The sequence below is a fragment of the Clarias gariepinus genome, chromosome 17 (assembly GCF_024256425.1).
Source record: "Clarias gariepinus isolate MV-2021 ecotype Netherlands chromosome 17, CGAR_prim_01v2, whole genome shotgun sequence".
NCBI lineage: Eukaryota > Metazoa > Chordata > Actinopteri > Siluriformes > Clariidae > Clarias > Clarias gariepinus.
This window is the reverse complement of record NC_071116.1, coordinates 24,622,046-24,635,197: the sequence shown is the minus strand read 5'-3', so window position 1 is coordinate 24,635,197 and position 13,152 is coordinate 24,622,046. Positions and strand designations below refer to the sequence as shown.

At 33.9% G+C, this 13,152-nt stretch overlaps 1 protein-coding gene across 1 annotated transcript; it reads right to left on the bottom strand.

Annotated features, from left to right (window-relative positions):
* Window positions 1-355: 355 nt before the first annotated feature.
* LOC128545506 (uncharacterized) lies at window positions 356-10,184 on the bottom strand. Its single transcript, XM_053515817.1, has 23 exons — window positions 10,040-10,184; window positions 9,580-9,744; window positions 9,333-9,482; window positions 8,012-8,176; window positions 7,779-7,928; window positions 7,230-7,403; window positions 6,924-6,956; window positions 6,674-6,796; window positions 5,932-6,096; window positions 5,689-5,838; window positions 5,141-5,314; window positions 4,825-4,857; window positions 4,575-4,697; window positions 3,835-3,999; window positions 3,591-3,740; window positions 3,030-3,203; window positions 2,714-2,746; window positions 2,463-2,585; window positions 1,721-1,885; window positions 1,478-1,627; window positions 929-1,102; window positions 614-646; window positions 356-486 (listed from the first exon to the last, which is right to left on the bottom strand). Exons 1-23 carry the CDS (start codon window positions 10,053-10,055, stop codon window positions 356-358), a joined length of 2,919 nt encoding a protein of 972 aa, XP_053371792.1. The 5' UTR covers window positions 10,056-10,184.
* Between the last annotated feature and the right edge of the window lie 2,968 nt (window positions 10,185-13,152).

Here is a 13,152-nt window from a genome sequence, read left to right as displayed (position 1 = left end):
ACCTTGTCTTAGCATTAGATTACACTGTAGGCTTAGCCTTTATTTGGACATTCATGCCTTTCTGTCATTGACCATAACTATTACAACATTGTGTTTTATTTTCTAAACCTGCAGTTCTGACAATGGACCTGACAGGAATAGTAATTATGAGATGACTTATTCCGGTATTTTGTGGTAACTAATGAATACAGATCATTCACGGGTAATTTTATGACAGACAGACCACATAATTAAATCCTAATAACAGATAATTAAAATTCAAAGCCTATCCCAAGACCACAGCGTGCAAAGAGATTGTACAGTAATGATTTAAATTATTTTTATAATATTATGTAGAGGAAATGACAAATTTACATCAGTTACCTGTAGTCATGTTAATTTCAGTAAAATGTATGAAGGGGAAAATTGATGTCTCCAGAAGGTATTTAAGTTGACTCCCGATTGTTGCATCTGGTCCGCTAATCTCAAGCTCAATCAGATACTCAGCTGTGAGAAAAAGTAAAAAGAAAATCCATATAATAAATAATCATAGAGCATTTTAGGCCACATTAAAAAGTATCGGAACACCAGTGAAACTCTGCACATCTTAAGGTAGTTATTATTGTAGTTTTACCTCGGACTGGATTAGGTGGACATGTAGAGTTATCTATAAGGAAAAAAGGGTAATTTTAATAAAGACTAATGAATACAGTTTATTTAACCCACTCCACTTAGACAAGTTTAAACAGGAATTTTTTACTGCAAATATGCAGGTTAATACGTGGGGATAAAGATCTAGAGCAAGTCTTTTATTTCTTTCTCTATTCTCATTTTGGCCTCATACCATTTTCCGTTGAATAGGTAAATTATCACTTGGTCAATTTGTAATAAAAAGGAGGAAAAGCCATCTATCTGTTATGATTATTTTCATGTTACTTTTAATACATACAAGACAGCTCATTGATTGACTGGCATAATTGTTCATCATCTGGAAGCCCGTTGATGCAGCCACACGTAGAATTGTTGACGTCATCACAATTTCCATATATGGTGCACTTTTCACACGGCCAAAAATACTGATCCTCACACCAGCAGTGATATTCAGCACCAATGAGACTGCACACTGTGGAATTAAAGTAGATTGATTGTTTTATATTTTAAATTCTCATCATCCTCACATACTTGTCCTTGATTTTTCTGTTTTTGACTTTTGTTTACTGTAAGACTCTGATGTGAAAACCGGCTCCAGACTCCATTCCCAACGACATTTAACTTTTTATAATTCAAAATAAATACAAAAATGAATAAATAAAATATATAACAAACAAATAAAAAAATTTACAGGATATTGGTTCCATCACTTAAAAACTACCTATTTTGGTGCATTTTGTTTATGGAAAATCTATACAGAACATAAGGTGACCTCAGTAATACCAATGTATATTATGTATATTATATATTTAATGGGGCACAATTTTATAAACAATTTGTCTCCTACCTGTTGTCATTTCCACATCTGTAATTTCTGCTACATGACCAAAGAAAAATGGTAAATTGACTCCTCCAAGGAAGTTTTTGCCTTCATTGATCACTGATGTGTTTTCAGTATTAATCTTAAATTCAACCAGATAGTAAAAGATTGGCAGTTCTGTAAAAAAACACATTTGGCATGTAAATACAACAAATTCTATTTTAGGTCTTTGTATTATGGCATATATTTTTATCGATTTTTTTCTCTTACCACTTGTTGGCACACACATCTGTCCATCACTGGGAAGTGCATTGATACAGGTACATGCATTTTCATTCGCGTAATTACAGGTGCCATACATAGCACAGTTATCAAGTGACCAGAAATACTGATCTTGACATGTACACTGGTATTCAATGCCAATTAGCTGACACACTGAGGAAGAAAGATGGTATAAATGTATAAAAAATGCTCAGGTGAAAATAGAGTTGTACAGTACAGTACACAGTAATTGTCTGTCAGCAAAGATCTCCCTCCCGTGAGATGTAATCTAGTCTAGTGTCCACCTGGACTACATGGCCTCAATGTGAAGTCTCACCAGGCTTTTTACAATCTTAGTTTTAACCTCTGTGTTTACTGTGTTTTGACCTTGTCTAAGCTTTAGATTACTCTGTAGGCTTAGCCTTTATTTGGACATTCATTCCTTTTTTGTCATTGACCATAACTATTACAACATTGTGTTTCATTTTCTAAACCTGGAGTTCTGACAATGGACCTGACAGGAATAATAATTATGAGATGACTTATTCAGGTATTTTGTGGTAACTAATGAATACAGATCATTCACGGGTAATTTTATGACAGACAGACCACATAAGTGAATTTCAATACCAGATAATTAACATTCAAAGCCTATCCCAGGACCACTGCGTGCAAAGAGATTGGACAGTAATGATTTAAATGATTTTTATAATATTATGTAGAGGAAATGGCAAAAATTTAGGTCAGTTACCTGTAGTCATGTTAATTTTCATGAAATTTATGAAGGGGAAAATTGATGTCTCCAGATCGTATTTAAGTTGATACCCAAATGAGAAATCTGCTGTGCTAATCTCAACCTCAATCAGATATTCAGCTGTAAGAAAAAGTGAAAAGAAAATCCATATAATAAATAATCATAGAGCATTTAAGGCCACATTAAAAAAGTATCGGAACACCAGTGAAACTCTGCACATCTTAAGGTAGTTATTATTGTAGTTTTACCTCGGACTGGATTAGGTGGACATGTAGAGTTATCTATAAGGAAAAAAGGGTAATTTTAATAAAGACTAATGAATACAGTTTATTTAACCCACTCCACTTAGACAAGTTTAAACAGGAATTTTTTACTGCAAATATGCAGGTTAATACGTGGGGATAAAGATCTAGAGCAAGTCTTTTATTTCTTTCTCTATTCTCATTTTGGCCTCATACCATTTTCCGTTGAATAGGTAAATTATCACTTGGTCAATTTGTAATAAAAAGGAGGAAAAACCATCTATCTGTTATGATTATTTTTCATGTTACTTTTAATACATACAAGACAGCTCATTGATTGGCTGGCATAATTGTTCATCATCTGGAAGACCGTTGATGCAGCCACACGTAGAATTGTTGACGTCATCACAAGGTCCATATATGGTGCACTTTTCACACGGCCAAAAATACTGATCCTCACACCAGCAGTGATATTCAGCACCAATGAGACTGCACACTGTGGAATTAAAGTAGATTGATTGTTTTATATTTTAAATTCTCATCATCCTCACATACTTGTCCTTGATTTTTCTGTTTTTGACTTTTGTTTACTGTAAGACTCTAATGTGAAAAAAAAAAAACGGCTCCAGACTCCATTCCCAAAGACATTTCACTTTTTTAATTCAAAATAAATACAAAAATGAATAAATAAAATATATAACAAACAAATAAAAAAAAATTACAGGATATTGGTTTCATCGTTTAAAAACTACTTATTTTGGTGCATTTTGTTTATGGAAAATCTATACAGAACATAAGTTTACCTCAATAATAACAATGTACTGTATATTATGTATATTGTATATTTAATGAGGCACATTTTTATACACAGTTTGACTCCTACCTGTTGTCATTTCCACATCTGTAATTTCTGCTACCTGGTCAAAGAAAAAGGGCAAATTGACTCGTCCAAGAAAGGGTCTGCCTTCAATGATCACTGATGCCGTTTCAGTATTAATCTCAAATTCAACCAGATAGTAAAAGACTGGCAGTTCTGTAAAAGAAACAGAATTAATATGTAAATACAACAAATCCTCTTTTAGGTCTTTGTATTAGGGCATGTATACTTGTATATTTTTTTTTCTTACCATTTGTTGGCACACACATCTGTCCATCACTGGGAAGTGCATTGATACAGGTACATGCATTTTCATTCGCGTAATTACAGGTGCCATACATAGCACAGGTATCAAGTGACCAGAAATACTGATCTTGACATGTACACTGGTATTCAATGCCAATTAGCTGACACACTGAGGAAGAAAGATGGTATAAATGTATAAAAAATGCTCAGGTGAAAATAGAGTTGTACAGTACAGTATACAGTAATTGTCTGTCAGCAGAGATCTCCCACCCGTGAGATGTAATCTAGTCTAGTGTCCACCTGGACTACATGGCCTCAATGTGAAGTCTCACCAGGCTTTTTACAATCTTAGTTTTAACCTCTGTGTTTACTGTGTTTTGACCTTGTCTAAGCTTTAGATTACTCTGTAGGCTTAGCCTTTATTTGGATATTCATGACTTTTTGTCATTGACCTTAACTGTTACAACATTGTGTTTCATTTTCTAAACCTGCAGTTCTGACAATGGACCTGACAGGAATAGTAATTATGAGACGACTTATTCAGGTATTTTGTGGTTACTACAGTAACAGCTCATTTAAGGGTCATTTTTGGATGGACAGACCACATAATTAAATCCTAATAACAGATAATTAACATTTAAAGCCTATCCCAAGACCACAGCGTGCAAAGAGATTGTACAGTAATGATTTAAATGATTTTTATAATATTATGTAGAGGAAATGGCAAAAATTTAGGTCAGTTACCTGTAGTCATGTTAATTTTCATGAAATTTATGAAGGGGAAAATTGATGTCTCCAGATCGTATTTAAGTTGATACCCAAATGAGAAATCTGCTGTGCTAATCTCAACCTCAATCAGATATTCAGCTGTGAGAAAAAGTGAAAAGAAAATCCATATAATAAATAATCATAGAGCATTTTAGGCCACATTAAAAAGTATCGGAACACCAGTGAAACTCTGCACATCTTAAGGTAGTTATTATTGTAGTTTTACCTCGGACTGGATTAGGTGGACATGTAGAGTTATCTATAAGGAAAAAAGGGTAATTTTAATAAAGACTAATGAATACAGTTTATTTAACCCACTCCACTTAGACAAGTTTAAACAGGAATTTTTTACTGCAAATATGCAGGTTAATACGTGGGGATAAAGATCTAGAGCAAGTCTTTTATTTCTTTCTCTATTCTCATTTTGGCCTCATACCATTTTCCGTTGAATAGGTAAATTATCACTTGGTCAATTTGTAATAAAAAGGAGGAAAAACCATCTATCTGTTATGATTATTTTTCATGTTACTTTTAATACATACAAGACAGCTCATTGATTGGCTGGCATAATTGTTCATCATCTGGAAGACCGTTGATGCAGCCACACGTAGAATTGTTGACGTCATCACAAGGTCCATATATGGTGCACTTTTCACACGGCCAGAAATACTGATCCTCACACCAGCAGTGATATTCAGCACCAATGAGACTGCACACTGTGGAATTAAAGTAGATTGATTGTTTTATATTTTAAATTCCCATCATCCTCACATACTTGTCCTTGATTTTTCTGTTTTTGACTTTTGTTAAATACAAAACTCTGATGTAAAACCGGCTCCAGACTCCATTCCCAAAGAAATTTCACTTTTTATAATTCAAAATAAAAACAAAAATTAATAAATAAAATATATAACAAACAAATAAAAAAATTTACAGGATATTGGTTCCATCATTTAAAAGCTACCTATTTTGGTGCATTTTGTTTATGGAAAATCTATACAGAACATAAGGTGACCTCAGTAATAACAATGTATATTATGTATAATGTATATTTATTGGGGCACACTTTTATACACAATTTGTCTCCTACCTGTTGTCATTTCCACATCTGTAATTTCTGCTACCTGACCAAAGAAAAATGGTAAATTGACTCCTCCAAGGAAGTTTCTGCCTTCATTGATCACTGATGTGTTTTCAGTATTAATCTTAAATTCAACCAGATAGTAAAAGATTGGCAGTTCTGTAAAAAAACACATTTGGCATGTAAATACAACTAATTCTATTTTAGGTCTTTGTATTATGGCATATATTTTTATAGATTTTTTTCTCTTACCACTTGTTGGCACACACATCTGTCCATCACTGGGAAGTGCATTGATACAGGTACATGCATTTTCATTCGCGTAATTACAGGTGCCATACATAGCACAGTTATCAAGTGACCAGAAATACTGATCTTGACATGTACACTGGTATTCAATGCCAATTAGCTGACACACTGAGGAAGAAAGATGGTATAAATGTATAAAAAATGCTCAGGTGAAAATAGAGTTGTGCAGTACAGTATACAGGAATTGTCTGTCAGCAGAGATCTCCCTCCCGTGAGATGTAATTTAGTCTAGTGTCCACCTGGACTACATGGCCTCAATGTGAAGTCTCACCAGGCTTTTTACAATCTTAGTTTTAACCTCTGTGTTTACTGTGTTTTGACCTTGTCTAAGCTTTAGATTACTCTGTAGGCTTAGCCTTTATTTGGACATTCATTCCTTTTTTGTCATTGACCATAACTATTACAACATTGTGTTTCATTTTCTAAACCTGGAGTTCTGACAATTGACCTGACTGGAATTGAAATTATAAGATGACTTATTCAGGTATTTTGTGGTAACTAATGAATACAGATCATTCACAGGTAATTTTATGACAGACAGACCACATAAGTGAATTTCAATACCAGATAATTAACATTCAAAGCCTATCCCAGGACCACTGCGTGCAAAGAGATTGGACAGTAATGATTTAAATGATTTTTATAATATTATGTAGAGGAAATGGCCAAAATTTAGGTCAGTTACCTGTAGTCATGTTAATTTTCATGAAATTTATGAAGGGGAAAATTGATGTCTCCAGATCGTATTTAAGTTGATACCCAAATGAGAAATCTGCTGTGCTAATCTCAACCTCAATCAGATATTCAGCTGTGAGAAAAAGTGAAAAGAAAATCCATATAATAAATAATCATAGAGCATTTTAGGCCACATTAAAAAGTATCGGAACACCAGTGAAACTCTGCACATCTTAAGGTAGTTATTATTGTAGTTTTACCTCGGACTGGATTAGGTGGACATGTAGAGTTATCTATAAGGAAAAAAGGGTAATTTTAATAAAGACTAATGAATACAGTTTATTTAACCCACTCCACTTAGACAAGTTTAAACAGGAATTTTTAAGGTTAATATGTGGGGATGAAGATCTAGAGCAAGTCTTTTATTTCTTTCTCTATTCTCATTTTGGCCTCATACCATTTTCTGTTGAATAAGTAAATTATCACTTGGTCAATTTGTGATTAAAAATGGAGGAAAAACCATCTATCTGTTATAATTATTTTTTTATGTTACTTTTAATACATACAAGACAGCTCATTGATTGGCTGGCATAATTGTTCATCATCTGGAAGACCGTTGATGCAGCCACACGTAGAATTGTTGACGTCATCACAAGGTCCATATATGGTGCACTTTTCACACGGCCAGAAATACTGATCCTCACACCAGCAGTGATATTCAGCACCAATGAGACTGCACACTGTGGAATTAAAGTAGATTGATTGTTTTATATTTTAAATTCTCATCATCCTCACATACTTGTCCTTGATTTTTCTGTTTTTGACTTTTGTTTACTGTAAGACTCTGATGTGAAAACAGGCTCCAGACTTCATTCCCAACGACATTTAACTTTTTATAATTCAAAATAAATACAAAAATGAATAAATAAAATATATAACAAACAAATAAAAAAAATTACAGGATATTGGTTCCATCACTTAAAAACTACCTATTTTGGTGCATTTTGTTTATGGAAAATCTATACAGAACATAAGGTGACCTCAGTAATACCAATGTATATTATGTATATTATATATTTAATGGGGCACAATTTTATAAACAATTTGTCTCCTACCTGTTGTCATTTCCACATCTGTAATTTCTGCTACCTGATCAAAGAAAAATGGCAAATTGACTCCTCCAAGGAAGTTTCTGCCTTCATTGATCACTGATGCGTTTTCAGTATTAATCTTAAATTCAACCAGATAGTAAAAGATTGGCAATTCTGTAAAAAAAAAGACACAATCGGCATGCAAATACAACAAATTCTATTTTAGATTTTTACATTAGGCAATTCTTTTCTCTTACCACTTGTTGGCACACACATCTGTCCATCATTGGGAAGTGCATTGATACAGGTACATTTTCCTTCATATGAGTAATTACAGGTGCCATACATAGCACAGTTATCAAGTGACCAAAAATATTGATCTTGACATGTACACTGGTATTCAATGCCATATGGTTGACACACTGAGGAAGAGAGAAAAAATGCATGACAATAATTAAAACTAATTAACTATCTGTATAGGGAGTTAAATATACATTATGTCACATGTATAATTGTATGTCAGCAGAGATCTCACCCCCTTCAGTTTGAATCTAGTAATGTCTACTGCCTCCTTTGAGTGCTTGGCCTTTTTGTGACATTTTACTAGGCTTATTACCCTTGTTAATTTAGATTAGGCTTAGCCTTTATTTGCATATTTATGACTTTCTGTCTTTGACCATAACTATTACAACATTTTAACCAGCTTTGGACTCTGTTTGAACCTTTTGATAATGTTTCTTCAAATCAATGATAAACTATTTGACATATTCTGTCCTGACCACAAGTGGTAAAACCTAAAATTATAATGTGTGCATTAATTTTCTGAACCTGCCCCTCTGACAATAGATCTGACTGGGATATACATTATTAACTGACTTGTTCAGATATATTGTGGTTTCTACAATATCAGCTTAGTCACATGATGTTATATCATCTCTATCTGTTATCATCCAAATGAGGATGGGTTCCCTGTTGAGTCTGGTTCCTCTCAAGGTTTCTTTCTATTGCCATCTCAGGGTTTTTTTCCTTGCCACTGTCGCCGTCACCTTTGGCTTGCTCATCAGAGAAATTTCATTCATTCATTTCATTATTATCTAGACACATTTTTCTCACACATACACAATTTATTTTTTATTTATTATTATTATTTTTTTTATTATTATTTCTTAATGAATTTCTTTTATTTTTGTGAAGCTGCTTTGAGACAATGACCATTGTTAAAAGCACTATATAAATAAAATTTAATTGAAGTTATTTTGTGGCCTTTCCAGATTGTCCTTGTGGCTATTCTGTCTTTGTAGAACTTTGCCATTGTCTATAGTGTGTCTGTGATGTCAGATGATTTTATGATCTAGTCATGTCATGTTGGTCAAGTTCTTTTTTTAGCTCATGTGCGCAAATATGAGTTTGTGACAAGTTATAAGACCCTCATAATAATTATTTAAATACTACTTATCATGTGAGTTTAAAAAAGTGTACTAGACATTTTTCAGAATTTATAAGATTAGCTGGCCTAAAAAATATTGTGCTATGTAGTTAATGTTGTTAATGTATTTTTATGTGCAGCCTAACTTTTACCTGTTGTGATGTCCACATATGTAACTTCTGCTGTGTGATTAATAAAAAGTGGAAAACTGCTTTCTCCAAAGAGGTTTGTCACTTCATTAACCACTGTTTCACTTGTAGAATTCACCTCAAATTCAACCACATAGTCAAAGAGTAGTAGTTCTATAAAAAGACAATTGTCGTGTAAATAAAGTAACTGCTTCATTAAAGGTCTTTTTTTAACTTCATGTACTTAAACACGATTACAATTTTTTCTTACCATTGTTTGGCACACACATCTGTCCATCACTGGGAATGGCATTGATACAGGTACATGTTCCTTGAGATAGGTTATTACAGGCGCCATACATAATGCAGTTATCAAATGACCAGAAATACTGATCTGCACAATTGCACTGGTATTCAGAATAATTTTGCTGACACACTGAGAAGGAAAGACATAATTTTAAAGAAAATATTAGGACTAAACCTAAAATAATGATACATGCTATATAGCTGTGCAACTACCTGTGCACTTTATCTCCTGTGCACTGTGCCATTAAAAGTGTATAAGTTCTTCCAGCCCCCTGAAAATGTGCCCTAGTGACCAAGTCACTATATTCCATATACACACACACACACACACACACACACACACACACACACACACACATATATATATACACACACCAGTCATTTACTTTATTCTATTCTTTTTTTTTTTTTTTAACCGAGCTTACCTGTTGTAATGTTCATGCTAGAGATTTCTGTGGTGTTGTCTACTTGGAAAGGACTGAAGGACTCCAGTGATGATTTGATTTGGTCAAAGAAAATTGCTTGTGACACATTCACCTCTATGATTATAATGTACTGTAGTATGTCTGCGTTCACTGGAAATAATAAGGTGATAATTTTTTATTTGGGTGACAAGTATAAAAAAGTAATATGTATAAATATAATATATTCATTAAAATTATATAGCAGATTTGAATACATAACTTCAATTAATTTCATTTACCATCTCGTTTTTCCCTTAAGTTGTTTGTTTGTCAATCTATGTAGCTAAACTGGATTTTAAGGGGGGAAAATTTTTAATTAGTCAATGTTGCATAATAAGTAATACAATAATGCTCATGTTAAACATATACACAAATCAGTTTTTATTAATTTGAATATTTTAAATTTACTATTACTTTAGAACTCATATGGTATCTGTTTATTTGTTTATACTTTTTGCTCTCTTTGTTACAAAGCCTTTACTTCTACACAATAAGCTATATCAAACATGCAAACTACAGTATCATATACGATCTTTTAACATGTTTTTTTAAGTACTTGCTTGAATATTTACATCTTCTTGTTCTTCTTGTTTTTATGTTGTATTATATGTGGATTATATTTTGATTTACCATAATTATAATTTCTTTTAATTATTTTTGTTAGTCATGGTCAGTCCTGAACTCATTCTTTACTCTTAAAATTTTATTCTGATTTCATACGTAAAATCCATATTACTTACAGATTGTAAATATTTATTTGTTAGTACAGGGTCACTTTCCAGATCTTCAGTTAATTAAGACACAATTTTCTAGGCAATTTTACCTCAAAAAACATGTCTGATATTTCAGGAAGTCCTTGTGAGTTTACCACTTGCATATTAATGAGGAGGATGGCCACAAATCTCAGGAAACATTCTGATCTTTTGCCTGTAAAAAAAAACAAAAACAAAAAAAAACTTATTAAATAGTATTTTAAGACAGTGGTGGTTGTATTTAACAAAATTCATTCATTCATTCATTCATTCATTCATAATTTATGAGGCTTATCCTGTATATGGTTACAGGGGGCCTGGAGTCTATGGAGACTTTGGACACGGGACTAATACATCACAGGGCACCCACACTTTAAGGGCAATTTGGCAATTTCAATTAACTTTATTAGAAAGTTTTTGCATGCCTCTGAAAACCCACTAAGCACAAGGAGGACATGCAAACTCCGTGCACACAGACCCAAGGTGGGAAATCAAACCGTCAACCCTGGAGGTGCAAGGACACAGTTCTAACCAGTGTGCCGTCATGCAGCCTTATTTGACAACATTTGAATCTAAAATTTATGTTTTGCTGACCCTGCACATAACTCACATAAGTCTGAAATTAACTTGAGTAATTCTGAGAATTAAGGTAAAAAGTAGTGGCTTGTTCTCAATTCGGCAATAAACAGCAAGTGCTTTTAATATATATAAACTCGCTCTCATACCCAGTGCCACCTAATGTTTGCATGTCACGTGCCAGTTCTTGGGGGCTTAAGAAGCCAGATGTTGAGTGTTTCTCATGATTACCATCATGTCAGGATTGCCTAGCAACTGCGCTTGCCCGCAGATTAAACTGCCTCGCAGGCCGCCGCCGTACACAATGATGTGTTGGAAGCAGGAATCAGTGACATCCCAAGTCAGAACGCCATCTAATCTTTCCTATTTGTGACGTTTAATGTACAACCATGAAGTCCCTAATACGTGTTGAATATACCATTAACTGCAAAGTTACAGACTTTCCTAAGTGTCCAAGGTGTCCATGCTGATCTCAGTCCACCACTGAAAGCAGCTACAATAGGCAAGTGAGTATAGGAGCTAGGGCCTAGTATAATGAATCACTTTTTCTTTGTGGACGGACAGGTTTGTGTGTGTCACTTGACTTGGGATGTGACTTCAGGATACACTATGAAATTAAGGCAAGCTGATGATGCTCTGTTCTGTGGGAAACCTTCAATCCTGGCATTTATTTAGATGCTTTTTTGACACATCCTGTACTACCAATCTCAACATTGTTGCAGAACGTTTATAGTGTTGACTTACTGTTTGCTTGTTATTCTTGTTTGGAAAGCTGGTTGTCTGCTTACCCTCTTGACATGATGAAATATATTAGACATCTATATGATAACAATTTTCCCACAGATGTCTATAGACATTCTATAGATGTCTATTAGATATCAAAATCTAGACATCTACAGTATTACACATCTACAAATAGAGCTCTAACAGACATCTAAAAGATTCCTAAGCATTCTGTGCACTATAGGTGGCACCTACTGTAGTTTTAGCAGGAAGTCACCAATTTGGTCAGTCATTTAAATACAATGTCCACAAAGTCGAAGAATTTATTGTTTCTTCTTTTAATTTTGTTAAGCTGCTTTGAGACAATGACCATTGTTAAAAGTGATATATAAATAACATTTTTATTGAAATAAAAATTGTGCATCTAGGCTTTTATATTAACTAGCAAAATTGGGTATGCTAACTAAGGGGATAGAGACCTTAAGCTTGGGTTTGGTCTTCTCAAATAAAAATTCAAGATGGCTGCCATATGCATAATTTATATGTTAATGTGGTTTGCCTTATACCCCTATCTCACCTATGCGGTTTGACTCATGGTGAGATGCGGAGTTTGGCACAGTGAGTCTCCGCGTTCGCCCGCCAACGTTCTGTAAGGACCGCAAGCTTCCACGAGGACCTGCAAAAAAATTAAACATGTTTAATTTTATAGTTTCCATCTTTCGCGCGTAAAAATACTAACGACATTCAATTTTAATAAGCATCATACAGTAATGAGCTCTGTTGATCGTTGAACCTTTTTCCTGATAAGGTTCTAATACTGGCTTTTGAGAATCACAGAAAACTGTGAGCATCAATTTTCCAGCTGTTGGTTTACTTTTTAACTTTTTCTTGGTCAGTAATTGAGGATGTTTGCATTTTATACTCTCTCGTTTACTTTCAGACTCGTAGTGATGAATGTCTCGTCACCAGTAATGATGGGGAGACAGTGGCTTTGAATGGAAAGTGCTGTTAAGACAATGCGGC